The 20951-nt window shown below is 41.6% G+C and overlaps 1 protein-coding gene and 1 pseudogene across 5 annotated transcripts in view; both read right to left on the bottom strand.

Annotated features, from left to right (window-relative positions):
- STARD3NL (STARD3 N-terminal like) overlaps positions 1-20951 on the bottom strand; it is a 151000-nt gene that overhangs the window by 97931 nt on the left and 32118 nt on the right. For all 5 annotated transcript variants that reach the window (XM_053926488.2, XM_053926486.1, XM_053926487.2 and 2 more), the window contains 4 exons: positions 18770-18847; positions 16875-16928; positions 16644-16761; positions 14593-14688 (listed from right to left, as the gene is read on the bottom strand). In XM_053926488.2, coding sequence (XP_053782463.1) covers positions 14593-14688; positions 16644-16761; positions 16875-16928; positions 18770-18847 — 346 coding nt within the window. The remainder of the gene's footprint in view (positions 1-14592; positions 14689-16643; positions 16762-16874; positions 16929-18769; positions 18848-20951) is intronic.
- LOC112302144 (heat shock protein HSP 90-alpha pseudogene) lies at positions 6758-14439 on the bottom strand (annotated as a pseudogene).

Below are 20951 nucleotides of genomic sequence, written 5' to 3'. Positions count from 1 at the left end.
AATAAGCTACTGACAAATGCTACATGATGACCCTCAAAAACATGCTAAAAGAAGCCTGATGCAAAAATTATGTATAGTGTGATTACATTTATATTACTTTATCAAAAAGGGAACATTTTCAAGATAGAAAGATCATTGGTTGACCTAGGACTAGGTGCACAAGTGGGGATTAACTGTAATTAAAGGAACTTTTTTTATTACATCATACAATACCATGATTAAAAACTTATTTCACACTTCTCAAGTTCTTCCAGAGGTAGTTTCTTTCTTTTTTTATTGTTGTTCAATTACAGCTGTATCCATTTTCCTATTACTCTTCCCTGCCCGCCTACCACCAACTCCCACATTCAATTCTTCCTTCCCCCCAGGTTGTCTTTATCCATGGGTCCTACATACATGTTCCTTGATGGTCCTTCCCCTTCTTTCCTCAGTTATCCTCCTCTCCCCTCCCCTATGATTATTGTCAGTTTGTTCTTTATTTCCATGTCTTTGGTTCTATTTTGCTCGCTTGTTTATTTTGATTAGGTTCCACTTACAGATGAGATCATATGGTATTTGTCTTTCACCACCTGGCTTATTTCACTTAGCATAATGCTCTCCAGGTCCATCCATGCTGTCATGAAGGGTAGGAGCTCCTTCTTTCTTTCTGCTGCATAGTATTCCATTGTATAAATTTACCATAGTTTTTTGATCCACTCATTTACTGATGACACTTAGGCTGTTTTCAGCACTTGGCTACTGTAAATTGTGCCGCTATGAACATTGGGGTGCATAGGTTCTTTTCAGCAATTGGTGTTTCAGGATTCTTAGGGTATAATCCCAGCAGTGGAATCACTGGGTCAAAAAACGTTCCATTTTTAGTTTTTTGAGGAAATTCCATCCTGTTTTCCACAGTGGCTGCACGAGTCTGCATTCCCACAACTGTGTACCCAATAGGGTTCCCTTTTCTCCACAACCTCGCCAGCACTTACTGTTTGTGGATTTGTTTATGATGGCCCTTCTGACCGGTGTGAAGTGGTATCTCATTGTGGTTTCAATTTGCATCTCTCTGATGGCTAGTGATGCTGAGAACCCTTTCATATGTCTCTGAGCCCTCTGTACGTCCTCCTTGGAGAAGTGTCTGTTCAGGTGTAAAGAACTTTTCTGGATGACAAAAGTTCTCTGAAATTGTACTGTAACATTGGTTGAAAAACAGTAATTTGCTAAACATCATGCAATTGCACATGCAAAATGTATGAGTTGTATGGTATGTAATTTTTAAAGAAATGAATGTTGGAGATCCAAGATAGCTGCAGAGTAAGTAGAAGCTACACACCACCTCCTGGCAATAAACCAGACTTAAAGCTAAATTATAGTATAGTGGGCCTGAATGACCAACTGAAGGACAGCTGAAGAGGAGTATTACATCCAAGGATTTATAGAGGAAGCTACACAGAAAGTGTTAAGAAGGGGCGAGATGTGGAGAGGGCTGGTATCTGCATGCAGGCGCTTGGTCTGAGAAGCCAGAGGAATATCTCTGAAGCAAAAGTCACCCCTGAGGAACATGAAATCTCAACCCCAGACCAGGACCTTCAAACCAGAGCACCAGAGCCAGGAAGAGGAGCTTGCATAGCAGCTGGCAGTAAAAATCAGCAGGAACTGTCTGCTGGAAGAGGAGGAAATCTGCTAGAATCTCAGGTGCTCTCCTAAAGGGCCAATGCACGGGAGCTCACTATCCAGGCTGTGGTAGAAGGCAGGCAATTCAGGGCATGTGTAAACCATAAGGAGAAAATCTGGGTGACGTGGCTCTGGAGAGAAATCTGGAGGGTTGGCAACTGAGGTCCTGGTCCTGAGGCAACATCCCACACCACCCTAAACATAATCTTCCAGGGCTGGGCACTCCTATTACTACACCACCAGCTGGGGGAATGCATTAACACTGCCCTCCAAATACTGAGGACACCACCCTGCTAAGTTCAGGTTGAGCAAAAGGACTGTTGGCTGCACCCAACAGGAGTCTGAGGTGAGCTCTTTTTCCGGAGGAACTATAGGCAGACCGAGATGGTCATTGGACTGTGTGGTTTTGGAACAGGGGCTAGTACTTCCCACCTCCCATGGGTTAAGCAGCTGTCACCCCCAACAGAAGATTCCTTTGTTGGGGTCTCTGGAAGCACGGCTATAGATCTAAGTGGAAGTGTACAGCTGATCCCCTCCCGTGGGCCTGCATCAACCCCAATGGAAGGCTGCCTTAATATCCATTCCCAAATCCTGCTGGACCTTTCCTGCTGAACTCAGAGCCTCCTGTCAGGGTCTCAGGTGGCTTGGCTGCAGAGCTAGTGGGAGGCATGCAGCTCACCTGCCTCTTGAGGTCTGGTGCCACCACCAGCAAAGGGCTGCCTTGATCTGCTCCTCCAAGTCTCCCTGACCCCATGATGTGAGCAGAAGGCAACTCACTTCAGAGCTGGGACATTCAGAGCACATCCCCCTCAGAGGCCCCAGTCAGGGGCTCAAGCGAGCATAGCAACAGAGCTAAGGGGATGAGTGTCAGCCAATGCCATCCCCAACAGAAGGCTTTGTTGATTTGTTTTCCTAAGTCCCAGTGGCCCTATGCAGCTTGCTCCTGCAGTGTGGACAGCTGGCTGCACACAACCTGAACCTGCGGTGCACTCCTCCTGGGGGGGCTAGAGTTGAAGACTCCAGCAGAGACTGAGTAGTTTGACTCTAGAGTAGGGGCCATATTCTCTTGATTGAGTGCCTGACCACAATTCCCCCAAGATGGGGACCCACTAGCCCTGTCCTCCCAACCCAGGCACCATACTCTACTCTAGCTTAACTCCTAGAAGGGTAAGTGGGGCATGGCTGGCTTGGGCCCACTCCATAGCCTTTGTTCATAGGATTTTAGAGGAAGTCCAGGCAATCTCAGAGGGAGGGTAGGGTGGAGTAGCCAACAGGTAGATGCCAAACTCTGGGAGCTTTGGACATTTATTGATCTGCCCCTGGCGCAGAGAGAGCTTCTGGAAGCCAATCCTGGTACACAGCCTAGCCCCTCCCATAGACACCTAGGCCCAGTAGATGCAGCTACAAACAATAAACAGCATGGTACCTCCAGATGGGTGGCTAAAGGCCAGTTACGCACAACATCTGACATTGAACTGCACTGAAGCCCTGGCCAAAGAGGGACAAAACCAACAGAAGCAGTTGTGGGCTTCAACAACACCAGCACTCGACCTAACTAGCCACACTAATGACACAGCCAAAGAGATTTCTGGCAGACGCCAGGCACTGCCGAGAACTACTATGGCTCAGGGACAGCCCCTGAAGAGTGACTCCTACATGGCGAATAGAGTATATCCTTACAGAAAGCCATCCTCAGGGTTAAATCTCTCCATGAACAAGCCAACAGCATTCAAGACTCAACTACCACAGGAAAGGGCACATAACCCACAAAAAAATCATTTCTAGAGCACTTAGCTCAGGTGATCTGGAAGACTGTTCCACTGAAGTCCATAAATCGCCTACATGAGAAGGCCCTCATAACAAGCTTGAAGTCATAGAAGATCTACCTGATATACAGAGACAAACACAAAAAGCAGAAAAAATGGGGACACAAAGAAATATACTCCAAATAAAAGAACAAGAGAAAAGACCCAGAAAAAGAGTTAAATGAAAATGGAAGCAATCAAAATACCAGATGCAGAGTTTAAAAAAAATTTATTTATTTATTTATTTTTAGAGAGAAGGGAAGGGAAGCAGAAAGAGAGGGAGAGAAACATCAGTGTATGGTTGCCTCTCACACGCCCCCTACTGGGGACCTGGCCCACAACCCAGGCATGTGCCCTCCCTGGGAATCAAACCAGAGACCCTTTGGTTCGCAGGCCACCACTCAATCCACTGAGCCACACCAGCCAGGGCAAGGTTGGCTTTTTTTAAATTTTTTTTATTTTAAACAATGGTTATAAAGATGTTTAAGAATCTTAGGAGAAGAACAGATGATCTTAGACTAAACAAAGAACCAAACAGAATACAGTAGAGGGAATCAACAACAGGTTGAATTAAGCAGAGGATCAAATCAGCAATTTAGAGAACAAGATAACAGTAAGCACCCCAAGTATAAAAAAGAAAGAATTCAAAAAACTGAGGAAAGATTAAGGGACCTCTGGGACAATATCATGTGTAACAACTTCCACATCATAGATATACCAGTAGAAAAGAGTGAGTATGGGACAGAGAACTGGCTTGAAGAAGTAATGACTGAAAACTTCCCTCATCTGGTGAAGAAAAAATTCAAAGTTCAGGAAGCACTGTAGGTTCCAAGCAAGATAAACCCAAAAAGGCCCACACCAAGATACATAATTAAAAGGGCAAAGGTTAAAGGCAAAGAGAGACTCCTAAAAGCAGCAAGAGAGAGATGGTCAGTTACTGATGAGAGTTCCCATAAGGCTGTCAGCTGATATCTTAACAGAAACACTTCAAGCCAGAGGAGATTGGCATGAAATACTAAAAGTGATGAAAAGCGAGAACCTACAACCAAGACTACTGTATCCAGCAAGGCTATCATTAGAAAATTGAAGTTGAGATAAAGACAGTTCCAGACCAAAAATAAACCTGAAGGAATTCATTACCACCAAACCAGTATTGCAAGAAATGTTAAAAGGGCCCGCTGTAAGAAGAATTAGAGATAGAGAAACAGGTTAAAAGAATAAGACGGCAGTAAGTAATTATCTATCAATAATAACTTTAAATATAAATGGATTAAATGCTCCAATCAAAAGATACAGCATAGCTGAATGGAAAAGAAAATTTGATATATATGTGTATATATATAGAATACATATATATGTGTATATATAGAATACATATATATATGTGTGTATATATATACACACACACTATCTACAAGAGACCCACCCCAGAATAAAAGATACACAGACTGAAACTGAAGGGAGAGAAACAAAAAAAAAACACAAAAAGCTGGGTCATAATATTAATATCAGACAAAACAGACTTAAAACAAAGGCCATAACGAGAGACAAAGGTCACTACATAATATTAAAGAAATCAATCCACCAACACAATATTATTACATAATCCTTGTAAACATATGAGTATAAACCCAACATAGTAGCACCTAAATATGTAAAAAAAAACTTGGTGGACATAAGAGAGAGATTGACAGCAATACAGTCATAGTAGGGGATTTTAACACCCTGACACCAATGAATATATCTTTCAGACCAAAAGAGAAAAAAAAATCAACAATGCAACAGTGACCTTAAATGGCACACCAGATCAGATGGATCTAATTAATATTTACACAACATTTCATCCCAAAGAAGCAGAATACACTTTCTTCTCAAGTGTACGTGGAATATTCTCAAAGATAGACCAAATGTTACAAAATAAGTCTTAATAAATTTAAAAAGACTGAACTCATATCAAGCACGTTATCTGACCACAATGATATAAAACTAGAAATCAAATACAAGATAAAAAATATTGAAACACAGGAAGGATAAATAACATGTTACTAAATAGTGAATGGATTAACAATAAGATTAAGGAAGAAATCAAAAGTTACAAGGAAACAAATGAAAATGAACATAAAATAACACAAAATCTGTGAGACACAGAGAAAGCACTCTTGATAGGAAAGTTCATAGCAACAGAGGCCTACTTCAAGAAGCAAGAAAAATATCAAATAAACAATCTAACCCTTCAGCTAGCTAAAAGAACTAAAAAAGAACAAGCAAGCAAAGACCAGAGTAAGTAGAAGGAAGGAAATAATAAATACCAGAGCAGAAATAAAAAACATAAAGATAGAAAGAACCCAGAAAAGATCAATGAAACCAAAAGCTGGTTCTTTGAAAAGATAAATAAGATTGACAAAACTTTATCTTGACTCATCAAGAAAATAAAGAGAAAGAACCCAAATAAACAAAAATTAAAAAAGGTGAAGTAACAACTGAGAGGACAGAAATACAAACGATTGTAAGAAAACACTATGAAGAACTATATGCCAACAAACTGGACAACCGGGGAGAAATGGATACATTTCTGGAAACATACAATCAATTGTCCAGAACTCAGTCAGGAAGATGCAGAAAACCTGAGCAGACCAAAGAAATTGAAGCAGTAATCAAAAAGCTTGTAACAAACAAAAGTCCTGAACCAGACAGCTTCACAGGAATGTGAGTCCCAGTCACGACTCAACTCTGGTTTGTGCCACATTCATGCAGCGAAGACTTTGGGCCTTGTGCAGAGTGCACCTTTAGGCACAATTTTGGTGTTTGTTTGTTTGTTTGTTTTTAATTTGTGTATATTTGTCACAGCCTTTTAAAGCAGAATGTGAGTTGAGCACTACATTTCCATTCACAAAACTTTAAGCTACTTTCAGATGGCTTTACAACATGCCTGGTCAGCTTACAGTTCTGCTAAACAGCACCTGTCTTTGGGAACAAGCCCTGTGGAGACTCACTCCCACCAAGCGGGGGCAGCTGACGTGGCACACTGCCATCTAGAGGCTGCACACGCAGTTGGCAACTACAGGGGAAGGACGGTTTGCAAAGTCGATCCTAGGGGACAGGAGCTGTTTATCTCAACACGTCAATAGCCACAGATCAAGGACCACAAAGCTGACAAACGTTAAACCACACACACTGTATAGTGAACAGAACCTCATCCTCTTAAAATAAGCCCAATGTGGAACTGACAAACTAGCTCTGCTCAGGGTCTGAAGTGTAACAGCATCATACACTCAGAAGTGGAAAGAAACCTTCTCTTTCCTTAAGTAGTTACTGTCATGCCATATGGATTTTTTAAATGTTAAAAAAATAAAACAGTCCCTGAAAATATAGCATCCAAGGGAATGAAGGTAAAGAATGGAACACATGGCCAGCGAAGGCCCTCCTCCCGATGGGCCTAGTCCGCCTCCTCCATGCGTGACATGTTATCATCTCCTTCCAGGGGTAGCATCTCCTCCATCACAGCAGTGCTGCTCTCATCCGCCATGGGGTCACCCTCATCGATGCCAAGGCCAAGCCTGATCATCTTGTAGATCCTGTTAGTGTGCATCTGGGGGTCCTCCAGGCTGAAGCCGGGGGACAGCAGCACAGTCTTGTACAGCAGGATGACCAGGTCCTTCACAGACTTGTCGTTCTTATCGGCCTCTGTCTTTTGACACAAGGTCTTGATGATGAAACAGCCCAGGTTTATCTCCAGGTGCTTCTTTGCCACCACGTAGCCCATCGTTGAGTTGTCTCTCAGGGCCTGAGCCTTCACGATCCTTTCCATGTTTGCTGTCTAGCCGTTTGTGCTCGTGATGATGCAGCACAGGGATGTCTCCAGTCAGTTTGACACCACCACCTTTTCTATTTTTTTCTCTAAGATGTCCTTCATGATTTTGCAGAGGTTTTCGAACTTGGTTTTCCTCTCTTCCTGTTTCTTTTTCTCCTCTTCATCCTCCGGCAGCTCCAAGCCCTTTTTGGTGACGGACACCAGAGTTTTCCCCTCGAACTCCTTCAGCTGCTGCACACGGTACTCATTGATGAGCTCGATCATGTAGATCACCTCCAGGCCGTACTTCTGCAGATGGTCCACGAGGGCCAAGTTGGCCACCTGGTCCTTGGTTTCACCGGTGATATAGCAGATGTGTTTCTGGTTCTCCTTCATCCTCGTGCAGTAGTCCTTGAGGGAGACCATCTCGTTGCCAGAAGCGCATGTGTAGGATCTTAACAGCTCCAAGAGTCTTCTTCTGGTTTTGAGAGTCTTCAGTATTCCAAGCTTGATGTTCTTGGAGAACTGCTTATAGAACTTCTTGTAGTTCTCCTTGTCTTCTGCTAGTTTGGTAAAGAGTTCTGGGCATTTTTTGACCAAATTCGTTATGATAACTTCCAAATTTTGCTTTGTTGCAACATCTCCCGGGAAATATTTAGAGGAAGAGCCCCACAGTCCACCACACCTCTAATGAAGTTCAGGTATTCAGGGATCAGCTCCTCACAGTTATCCATGATGAAAACTCTGAGGACATACAACTTGATGTTCTTTTTCTGTTTTCAAACAGGTCAAAGGGAGCATGTCTCAGCACAAAGAGAAGGGCTCTGAATTCCAACTGTCCCTCAACTGAAAATGCTTCATGGCCAAGTGGCCCTCCCAGTCATTAGTCAGGCTCATATACAATTCCCCGTATTCTTCATTAGTGATGTTGTCAGGGTTTCTGGTCCAAATTGGCTTTGTTTTGTTCAGTTCTTCTTGATTGATGTAATTCTCCTTGATCATCATCTTCTTCTTCTTGTCGCCATCCTTCTTCTCCTCCTCCTTGTCAGAGCCAATGTGTTCGATTTCGGACTTGTCGTCAGACTCCTTCTCTTCTTTTTCTTTCTCCTCCTCCTCTTCCTTTTCTTGTGCTTCATCATCACTGACTTATCACATTCTTTCTCCACGAAAAGAGTAACGGGGTAGCCAATAAATTTAGTGTTTTTTCACGATCTCCTTTATCCTTTGCTCCTCCAAGTACTCAGTCTGGTCCTCTTTCAGGTGCAGGATGACCTTTTTTCTGCATCCTATGGGCTCCCCTGTGCCAGTATAAACTGTGAACTAGCCTCCCACAGAGGACTCCCAGGCGTACTGCTCATCATCATTACGTTTGGTGATCACAGGCACCTTCTCAGCAACCAGATAGGCTGAGTAAAACCCAACACCAACATTCAAAGAAGAACCAATACTTATCCTCCCCAAACTATTCCAAAAAAATTCAAGAGGAGGGACAACTTTCAAGTTCTTTCTTTATGAGACCAACATTGTCCTAATTCCAAAACAGATAAAGACACTCAAATAAAAGAAAATTTTAGGCCAATATCCCTGATAAGCAGAGATGCTAAAATCTTCTACAAAATATTAGCAAACTGGAGCCAGCAATACATTAAAAACATTAGGGGGGTCCAAAATGGCTGCAGAGTAGCTGGAAGCTCCGTCCACTTGCTCCCAGCCCCACACAGGTCTTGTAGCTAAACCACAGAGCAATCAACTCAAAATTCCAGTTGAATGAGAGTGTGTATAAGTGAGTGTGTACATGGGTAAGTGTGTGGGCACATGTGAAAGTGTCCTGGGCTCTCCTGTTGGAGCAGCTGCCACTGCCACTGCCCAGCCCGGTGCCTCTGGCAGTGTAGACTGGGGCAGGAGCCTTCATGAGGAGTTTAAAATATCCTACCCAGGAAGTAGCCTCCGGAGAGCCTGCACTAGGCCACCCAGACTTGTCTCAGTACCCTCTGTCCTGGGCAGGGCTGCACATCCCAATGCTGCCAGAACCCAGGGTCCAGAGACTGCAGAACTTACTGGGGAGGGAGCTGTCACCTCCACTACTCAGGGCACCACGGAAACCGTGAATGGGGCAGAGTATGACTGAGGAAGCTGGCAGCAGAGACCACCAGGGAGCACAGTTGCAATAGCTCAACAACAGGAGCCCAGCTCAGCAGCAGGAGCCTGAATTTGACTCACTGGAGGGAAGCGGTACAAGCACGGCCAGCCACAGAGCCGTGTTACAATATAGCTGCTGGACTTCGCCCTTCCTTCCTGACCCCGTCAGGATGATATGAGACCTGAAAGAAGACGATGCATACAGAATATAATCTATTAAGTTGGGAGAGAGGGGAAGAGGCATGGGTATGCGAGAAAAGCCTGGATAGGTGACCTTCCATATGTGCCCCACCTAGGGATTTAATTCACACCTAGAAGCCCTCTCAAAGCAGAGGAGCTTATGGTAGGGGCTGAGCCCCTTGGCCAGATGGGGGAAGCTCCCACAAATAAACAGGCTCTCTGCCTTGGGGAGAGATAAAAACTGCTGTAGACAGTTTTTTCCCTCCCTTAAAGGGTCAAAGCACAGATTTGCGTGTGTGTGTGTGGTTACCCACCTTGGACCCCAGTGAAGGGAGAGTGGTGCAGTCTGGAGTCACAGAAGGAAAGTCTGGAGTGGGAGGCACTGGGAAGAATCTTGGGAGAGCCACTGTGGGATGTCTGGGGCCCTGATGTATTTGGCTCCACAATAACCATCTTCCTTGAGAAGAACTAAACCCTCCCAAGAGAAAACAACCTTAACCTGTGAAATACGGCTCCCCCTACCCTCTGAAAATCCCCTTGCCACAACCTCTGAAACCTGTTCACTCCACTCAGCACATCCCTTCTTTCTTTCTTTTTTTTTTTTTTGCTTTGCTGTCAGTTTTGCTTAGTGTTCTTTTTTTTTTTTTTTTTTTTTTTCTGTTTCCACCTACCTTCTCTCCCATCCTGAATCTTAGCCCTTGCTGAGGAGACAACAACATAAACAGTCATTCATAAAATGAAAAGGGAACCCACTGAATGGGAGAACATATTTTCCAATGATAAATCTGGTAAGGGGTTAATTTCCATAATATATAAAGAACTTGTACAACTCTACATCAGGAGGACAACTCAATTAAAAATTTGGTAAAGGGCCTGAATAAACACTTCTCCAAAGAGGACATACAGATGGCCAACAGACTTATGAAAAAGTGCTCAACATCACTAATCATCAGAGAAATGCAATTAAAAACACAATGAGATATCACCTTAGGCCTGTCAGAGTGGCTATTACAATAAATCAAGAAACAAGTGTTGGTGAGGATGTGGAGAAAGGGGAACCCTTTCACACTGTTGGTGGGAATGCAGACTGGTGCGGCCACTGTGGGAAGCAGTATGGAGATGCCTCAAAATATTAAAAATGGATCTGCCTTTTGACTCAGGGATCCTCCTTGGAAACCCGAAACACTAATTCAAAAGAATATATGCACCCCTATGTTCATTTCAGCATAATTTACAATACACAAGTTCTGAAAATAGCTCAAGTGCCCATCAGTAGATGAGTGGATAAAAAAAGCTGTGGTATATTTACCCAATGAAATACTACTCTGCCATCAAAAAAAAAAATCTTACTTTTTGCGGCAGCATAGATGGACCTGGAGATCACTATGCTAGTAAGCCAGTCAGAGAAACAAAATACCATATTATCTCACTTATGTGTGGAATCTAATAGACAAAATAAAGTGACAAAAAAATAGAAACAGACGCATGGGCACATGGAACAGACTGACAGCTGTGTGAGGGGAAGGGGCAGGGGTGCTTGGATGGAAGGATGTGTAGGGATAAATCAAAAAACATACGGATAGACAGATCTATAGATATAGATATAGATATAAATATAGATATATACATAACACATAGACACAGACATTATACTTATTGCCAGAGGGTAGAAGGGTTGGCCGAATGGAGGTGGACAAAGTGGGGGAAAATGGGAATGGAAAGAGACTTTTCTTGGGGCGATGGGTGTATGATGAAGTGTGTAGATGTTTCAGAGTGTTGTACACTTGAAACCAGTAACCCCATTCATTCAATAAAAAACATAAATATTTAACAATGCATGTTACCTAGTATCTTTAACTATGATTTTTCAATAATTTCCAAAATTTTAATGAAAAAGTGAAAAAATGGTGTTTCAAATCTATTGCTATACATAGGATGACAGTATAACTGACGATCTAAACAAGAACCTTCTGAGAGAATAAGAGGATTTCTAATAATGATCACCTGGGGCCACAGGCGCATGCCAAGACTGTCGCTGGCAAACCAAAATGTATGGCTACTTTTAGTAGGTGTTAAATTCAAATTTTAATGTCTTCATCTAAGTTTTTTCAGCACAGATTATACAGGGTGGGACAAAAGTAGGTTTACAGTTGTAAGTTCATGAAACAGTTTATTCTTGTATTATTATTTATTTTTGTATTATTTCCCACTCAAAGAACTGTGAACCTACTTTAGCCTCACCCTGTATCATGCAATTGAGGTACTCTTCATTTTAAGTCAGTGTCTCAGTGATTTAGGAAGTAATGAATTACTCTGTTCCCAGCATCACAACTACTTCAGTGAAGCTGTCTAACCACACATACCAATTTCAACCCTATCACCTGACACAGGACTGTGCTTCATGGGTCTTTTTATTTAATATACAGGCAAACAGGAAATGGCTAGACCAGGAGCAAACCTGCAAACAAACCACCTTTATATCCTTTAAATGTATATCTACTAAAATGTGCTAATTTTCCAAATCTTTGTAATACTAAAATTCAAGTCACTCCTTTACAAGGAAAAATGCTAACATTACAATTCTTAGTGCCTGCAATGCCTTTCTCTCTTATTTTCATTTGTTCCTTCAACATGTATAAGTGCACTGTGTGCCAGGCACAGTACTAGGTGCTGGAAAAAGCAAGATAAGAAAATGCAAGCAGGCCCCAGGTGCCCTCTTCCCTGTAGGGCCCAATCAGAGCTGTATCGGGACAACAGAAGCTTGTAACTTCTGCTGCTGAAAGACTGTTTAATACATAACTACTGGCCTCATGAGAAAACTTGAGAGTAGAATCTTCTTTAGGTACACTGATTACAATAATTTTTCACTTTCTTTCTAAATTGAGTATTCAGACAATAAAATAATAGAACACAATATTATATACAATATATTACAATAAAGAAAGCCATTCTGAACACTCCTTCTCTGGCCACTACTAATTTGCATTTTGTCTTAGCAACTCCCCAGGGGAACACTGAGGAGTGAAAGTATTTGTTGTTCTTTAGTATCATGAGCCAATGAAATGGTAATATTTCCAACTACCACTAGGTGGTGGTAAAAGTCACCAGCAGGAAACCGATGGATTGCTTATTGAACAATGTTTTAGAAGTATTCTTCACATGATTATCTTAATTAGTAATTCAGAACTAATTAGGAAAATACATTATTACTGAGAAATTTTATTAGTCTTAGAAAAATAAAAGCTATACAAAAGCATGAACTATAGTACAAAAGACCCACTTTTTTTAAAGGAATGAGTTCTATGACATGCAAAAGTCTCAATGAAATAATCCTTATAATGAAGTAATGAAAATTTTAATACTTACTCCAATAGTTTCTGCTGGCTGAGAAATAGCTTTTCTGCTAATCCATATATTTATATCATCTGACTCTATGCTTTTCTGTTTTATACTGCTTTTAGATCCAACACAAATCGTCCAGAGTATCAAGTAACATCAAGGTCCCCTAATATGCTGTGTCATTGCTGTGCCTTTGATCTCCACAGGTCTCTTTTGTCTGGAGTGTGTTTTACTATATTGTGCACATGTGTGCGTGTGTTTAAAGTGTTGACTAAGCCTAAGGCTGGGAATAAAATAACGCAGCCTTAAACTGAAGTTTATATCTCAGTGATAGAAACAGGCCAAGTCACTGCTGAAGACAGTGCATACAACCCAGGATGACAGGGTTGTGGGACAGGTTCCAAAGACCAGGCAAAGGGACGGGATGCATTGCTCACTACTGCCAGGAACCGGGGGGTGGGTGGGGGATGAGGGGTATCCTTGTGAACTTGTGAGTGGAGACTAGGATTTCAGAGATGCAGTGTTAAGGACAGAGAAAAGCAAGATGCACAATGGCTTGAGAGGGATTTGGCACACAGCATTTTCAGAAAAACTAAGAACAGAACACAGGGAAGTGACAAATGGGTAAGTGTGGTCATACAAGTGTGTTCTGCCAGGTTAAGGATTCATGACTTTTTTAATCTTTACTGCCACTGAAGGCTTTTGGGAAGGCCAATAATGTGGTCAATTTTTTATTTTTATTAATATTAAAAAGCTGTATGCACTAGAGCCAGGGTTCAAATCCTAGCACCACCTCTTATTCTTTGTGTGATGTGGGGCAAATTGCTTCACCTCTCTGTGCCTCAATATGCTCATCTCTGAAATAGGGATAATGGGACCTTTACATCAGGGTGGTTATGAGGAACACTTACAGGGGTATCAAACTCATTTTCACCAGGGGCCACATCAGTCTCATGGTTGCTTTCAAGGGCCGAATGTAATTTTAGGACTGTATACATGTAACTACTCCTTAACAGTAAAGTGAGAGCTTGGCCCTGCTGCCTGGTAGAAACGAAGTGCCAGGCTGAATTTGGCCTGCAGGCCTTGTGTTTGCCACCTGTGACTTAGAACAATGCAATTGTTATTTTTAACATTGCACTCTGGCGACTGGTTGTGAAAAGGCAATTAAGGCAGAGAGAGGCTGTTGCAGAAACTGAGGCAAGAAAGGTTGAATTGAAAGTTCAGGACAAAATTAAGTGGTACAATTTGAATGTGATAAAGGAGGCAGAAATAAAAAGGGTCAAAATGGCTTGGTTAATGATGGGATGTGAGCCAGAAAATGGGTGGAGTTCCCAGTGAAGCTCTGGTTTCTGACTTGGGAAATTCTAAGACATGGGAGAACCTGAAGGGGGTCAGTTTATGGGGTGACAGGTAAGAGAACATCAAGACCTTATCTTTGCCCACCTGTCTTCTGAGATGCAGATCACAAGACTCGGTGTCTCCAGCACTCTATTACATTTATCTTTACATCTCTGTCACCACTGACCGCATATCAAGACCATTTCTCAGTTATCCTCATATCCCAAATACCTGGTAAGCTAAATGTTTGCAAAGTGTTTTGAGAGGTAGAAGGAGAGAGAGAGAGGGCATGCATTTTTTTTTTGAATAATGCACGGAAACACAAATGATAATTAAATTTTTTACCTGCTTCAGATTCAGGAGGAGAATAAAACTGACCATCAGAAAGACCACCAGGTATAAGTGCTGCCCTCTCTGAAGCATCCTGAACTATCAGGAGTCCTGAAAGAGAAGAAATTCAGATGCTGGGAATGAGATATTTGTTCTGATAGCTTCTATGCAAGGGTAACCACAATAAAATGATGTTAATATTATATATTTTTAAAAACTCTTACCAAAAAGAGGTACTTTAAAAATCTTTTAACCAAAAAAGTAAGTTTTATTAATAAATTATGAACCTGTGCTGTAAGGAAAGATTGCAACTAGTTTTTAAAAACTGCCTTATTACTCATGCGATTCTTTCAGTATCTATAGCATCTTCATGTGAAAATATACCCTCCCTACAGAAATAATACCAAAATCAAAACACAAAGCAAAATTCAAAACTTGGTCACCTTGTGCAAACTGCCTATAGTCTGCATTTGGTTGGAGAAAAGCCAAATGTGAAACATAAGAAATGATTAGACATTTATAAATATAAAAAGAGTAATTAAGATGGTGGAGAAGTATTTATCCATTAAAAAGGTCCTTAGAAAAGAAAGGTATTAAAAAAAGAGAGAGAGAAGAAAAGCAAGCATGATGTGGATAGCTGAAGAACACTAACACCTGATGAGAGAGGCCATAAATAATGAGTTCTGTTGACTGAACCTGAGTTAAGAATAAGAAAAAGTTGGACGATGCACCAGGCCAAATAGCAGGAATCAGGTATGTGTGTAAAATGTGCTACCGATAATGAAAATAAATGCTACTGTAAAATTTTTCATTACTTGTGTGTTCTGCTTTATTAGTTATTTTGAATTTGGTTTAATCATATAAGCATTCAGGCCCCAGTCACATTAACAGTTGCTCTGTTTTCAATAAAGTTCAATTTGCTCTTTTTATATAATTAAAAAATGACTCCCATTAACTTTATAGGTCTCTCTCCCACAATGTTTTCGTTAAGGAAAAGACGGCACAAGGCAGAAACAGCTTGGTCTGATTAATGTGTTTTAAAACCTACTCTTGAATAATTCTTTTCTTAGAGATTTCTTTTTTGTAAATGAGATTTTCCAAACGGAAATCTTTGCAAGGTTACTTGTCCTTTTGCTGTGCCTTGAGGTTATAATCATGTTTAACTTTACATAAGACTTTTTTTCCTATTCTGCAGAGCAAATAGAGACAGATGACTGGCAGAGCATAAAAAACAGCAGGCCTTAAATCTGTCTAGGTCTCTGTGGTGAGCTTGCTTCGTGTGACCTCCAAGAGGGTGGGTGGGGTATGTGGGCTTCCACTAAGGCCATCACTGGGAAAAGAATTCCAGCCCAATAATCCATCACAAAGCTCAGTGAATCATTCGGCCTTCCTACTGCATTCAGAGATACTCAGAGCCACACAGGGAGATGACAACAGCTTTGGTAGGACTCATGATTCCGCAGTGCTGACTCTCACTCAGCTACTCAGAGGAGGACAGTGAACTCCTGAGATGGCTGAGCATTTCCATGGCTTGCTATTTCCTCTTCCCGAACTCCATCTTCATCATTAACCCAACAATTATATCTAAGCACTCAACTGTTCTGACTGTAGCCCATTCAAAGCCACTGGCTGTATGGACAGCCGTGTGAAACTCCAGGGAATCACTAACTTTTTGAATTGCTGACTCAGCTCCCCTGGAACTGTCTTATATTTCTCTGTCCCTAAACAATAGTTCTGTTTAGATACACAAAATACCTAGTGACCTGTGGGTAATAGTAACAGAGAGAAAAAATCGACCTGTCTGAGGAGAAAGAGGTGTTGGCTAATTTTGTTGTTTGAGTGGGTTTTTCACCAGTGTCCACACTTCTTCTAAGGAAGCCAGGTCTGATAGCTGGAGAAGGAGCCACATTCTGTCATTCCTTTCATCCAACCCTTCTTGTGATTTCTGCTACACCCACTAACGAAGGAGACATCATAATCCGCCTAACTCTACCCACCTGCAGCTCCATGCAAATCCAGCTAAGTATCTAGCCAGTCTCAGGAGGATAACTTTGAGACAAACTTACTGTTTTCTTCTTCTGCTTCTTGAGGTAACACTTTGAAATCCAGGAACCATGTCTCAATCCAGGCAAGGATGAATGAAATAATGGGCAGCACATAACCAAAAGCTCCTTGAGAGAAAAGCTGGAAGAACAAATGTGGCCAGCAGAGGGAAACACAGTTATCATGAGCTCACAATGGAAAAAGAGGTCTTATTATTATAGATGGTATTATTCAGAAAGAGTAGTAGGCCATACCTTTGAGAGGATCACTTTTGCTAGTAAAAAGGCACTGGTCACTGCTGTCGTCAACTGAAAAACACATAATTCAGCACCACTCAAATTAGACAGTGTACACTGCAGAGGCACCTTCTTCACACAAGACCCCCCTGAGCCAGAAGCACATAATGCCTGAGAAAGCTAAGCCCAGCCTGGCTCCTTCTCACATCCCTTTACCTCTATTCCCTAAACCCACGCTGGGGCAAAGTGGGCTGCTATGTGGCACACCATCCCAGGTTGGCTCTCATGGCTTCCTTTCTCCCATGTTTTAGCAGGCTGGTATGTTAAGAAACTAAGTTTTATTCAAAGACACTATCGCAGAGGAGGAACAGTGAAACACAGAGGCAAGGCCCCCCCTAGGGGTTGGGATTATCCCACAGGACCTGCCCGTCATTCTATCCTCTAACTAAGATTTGTAGCAATATGAAACCCAACCGAAGTGAATGCTGAAAAGTAGCCTTGACTGACAGAATGGAGGGCAGGGGACGTCAGGTGTCATGCTCAGTAAGTATTAACAAAGTTACAGAGTCAGTATTTGCTAGCAAAAACACAACCAGCTAGCACACGAGCACATACATCAGCCACGGTGAGCCACTTGGGGGAGGAAGCATTTTACATTCTGATACTAATTAACTTCACAGGCTAAACTAAGTGCTCTTTAGATACTGGCTGACTTCTTCCAGCTGCCTGGACCCTTTCTACAAATGTTTTTAAAAATAAAAATCAGAAACAATAAAATGAATGTGCTAAATCTGACCTGTTCTTTGATCATTCACAATTAGATATGGAAGATAACTTTCTTAAAACTCTCAGAGTGTCAACCACTTTTCTGAGGGGGGAAAAAAACCACTGACGCAGATGGACTGACAAACACTAGTGCATTTTGCATGTTAAAGAGACTCAAATAGGTACTATTATAGCAAATTGGGAAGGGACAACCATCATAGCTATTTGGTGTTGGCAAAAGCTTATTTAAGACAGGGAGTCAAGTCTGGCTAAAACTGTCAGCCCACATCCATGAAAGGGGAGTTTGGGGCTCAATGGATAGTCTAACGATTTTGTGGATGCTCAGAAGAGATGGCCCAGGCAGAGGGGGCCGCTGATGCACTGTCTTAGGAGTGCTGGACAAGCCTATGCCAGCCCCCACACAGACCTTGGTCTCACACTCCAAAAGCAGGACCGTGGGTTACTACTCCTAAGCAGCATTCCCATCACATAGCTGCCTTATTAGAGCTCTCAGAAAGGTGAGTGTTTAGACGTCAATGGAAATGGCGAAAACAATTCAGGCAGAATTGCTTATAATTCTTTAAATCAATAAATATTTATTAAGGGTGAATGGCATGTGTCAAAGACCTATGCCAGATGCAAGGAAACAAGTGAGTAAAAAAGGCCACTGCATTTAAGAAGCCTAAAGATAACAATAAAAAGGAGCATGAGAGCTTTTCCTTTTAAAACTGGAGGGAAAGGAATAAAACACAGAGGAAGGCAATTATCAAAATAAGCAGAGAGCAAGTAATGAAAAAATCACCAAGCTGTTTCAACCAACAGGAAATTTTCTAAGTAACAGAAGTACTGATCTTACCTCTCACTGTAAAATGATGTAGAGGGTGGGTTGGTGCTTGGCCAAAAATCCCGTTGGCACTCTAGATTTCTCTTTTGGCTTAGTACCCATACAAACAAACCTAGTCAGTCACTACCATCAGAAAGAAGCGCTGGAGGGTTAAACCTATTGAAGTGTGGAAGAAAGGGACTCAGGAAAAGCTAGTAGAATTGGGCCTAGATGAAAATTGCCTCTCCTCCCAGCTCAGCCCTGTGTGAGCCAGGCCCCAGCCACCAGCTCCGAAGGAGACGAACCATTCATCTGGTGTACTCACCGCTATTGCCCACCAGTGGCGCAGTCTGCACACAGCATAGGCAAGTATTAACACTTTGAATCGAAAAACTGCCAAAAGCTGTATTAAAAAAAGACAAGGTTTTAAAAATACATACAAAAGGTAAGTAATTTAGATTTATGAGGAATCCACCAAAGTGCCTTCATTATTCTGATTTGCCTGAGGATTGCGACACATTAACGTTGGTCTGTAGATCAGCATTTGAGATCTCTGCTCTAGAATTTATGTAACACCACCCAAATAAGTATTCAAGCCAACTTTCCACCCTCAACAAAAAAACGTAAGTTAAATGTTTGTTTTTCCTTTCTGTTAGAGTCCATATATATTTTTGATACACTTTTAAGATTGGAAAACATGTTCTAAAGTTGACTTATCCACTTCAGGTACAAATGCTCAATTTTGAAAGGCATCAGGTTTTTAGTCAAGCCCATGGTAAAGCTCTGGGTACTGGGATACTGGAAAAGTTCAGCCTATGCCAGTAGCTACTATCTGATTATTTAGGGTAATTCTGGGACTTTTGTGAAACTCTCTAGTGTATTATTATCCCATGTATTCCCCACCACAAAAACCACAGGAGTCAAGTGCTATCATCAAACCTATTACACAGATAAGACAATAGAAAAACTGTCCAAAACTACACACTCCTCAGTGAGGAAGCCAGGATTTGAATCCAGGTAGCCTGACTGCAAAGACCACTAGACTCGTAACCACTATACTAAATGCCTTCGTAATTAGGAAATAAACATAGAAAAAAGTTTACCTTCCCAACACTGGGAAATATGCTTATTCTGAGTTGGGAGAAGTCAGGCTAACTCTTGAGACACAGTGTTGGAGTTTGCCAATAGTTCCTCACTAATCAAAACTGCTGGAAGGCTGGAGGCTAAACTTTTTTGCAGCTGTGGACTACATAACCTCACATAAGATCCTTTTACATGAATGATGTTCATAAGTTGTATCTGTTTTTACTTTACTGCTTTCATTAAAAATGTGTTTTCCAACAATCTCCTAATCATTTAGTTTCTCTACTCGTCCTAAACTCTATCTCTGTGTTCTGGACTTGGCCAAAGGGTAAGTCTCTATCTTGAAGTCTCCCAGATCCCAAGGTTTCTTGGAGGCTGTGCCCACTTCCCAGCCCATGCATGGCAGTTTTTCCTATCTAAGCTAAGGGGCCGTACCTATCTATTTGTCCAGTAACCCCTAAGCTTGGAGTACAGACGACCAATGGAGATCTGACCATCGATTAATCTGGCTTCCTGACAATTCCTGACTCCGGCTATTTTAAGATAAATTCAACAAGGGCAATAAGGGGAAAAAAGAAAAATCTATTTTGTTTATATATCAACAGTTTCAAAAAATAAATATAAAGAGATTTGGAAAATAACATGTTCTGCCACCAACTTCAATGATCTAGGGAAGGTTAAGACACTGAACCATGAAACTTAATTTCTTACATTAGTAATTTTCCAAATATTCTGTAGCAGCCAAACACTTTTTCTTCTTTACATACTGTAAAAAACCCTAATATACAATACAGGTAAGAATGAACCCTAACATACTACACAGATAAAAATGAACCCTAAGACATTACACAGATAAAAGATAAACCCTAAGTTACTGTGCAGATAAAAATGGAACTAGTCAGGTGGCAAGGGGGTGATGACAAGGAATCCTGATCTCTACTTACTGGAAATTCCACTTCTTTCCCCATACACACTTCTGCAGGCCCCTCCAAAAACAAAACTTTTCAGAGCTGCTTGAAAACCCTTAGAAAATATAATTATTAAAAATTCTTGGTCTGGCTGGTGTAGCTCAGTGGATTGAGCACAGGCCTGTGAACCAAAGACTTGCCAGTTCGACTCCCAGTCAGGGCGCATGCCTGGGTTGCAGGCCAGGTCCCCAGTAGGGAGGAACAAATTGGGAGGCAATCACACATTGATGTTTCTCTCCCTCTCTTTCTCCTTCCCTTTCTGTCTCTATAAAAATAAATAAATAAAATCTTTAAAAAATTAAAATAAAATAAAATTCTCAACCATAAATAATGATGACAGTGACTGCAGGTGGTTCTTTGAGCTTCTAGGAGGTACCTGTTTTCCACGTATTATTTCACCGACTTTTCAGAAGGATGATGATCTCATTTTAAATACTGAGCAAACTGAAACTTAGA

This window comes from Desmodus rotundus, chromosome 6 (assembly GCF_022682495.2).
Source record: "Desmodus rotundus isolate HL8 chromosome 6, HLdesRot8A.1, whole genome shotgun sequence".
NCBI lineage: Eukaryota > Metazoa > Chordata > Mammalia > Chiroptera > Phyllostomidae > Desmodus > Desmodus rotundus.
Note: the sequence above shows the minus strand (reverse complement) of the source record. Positions and strands in the feature narration are given on the sequence as shown.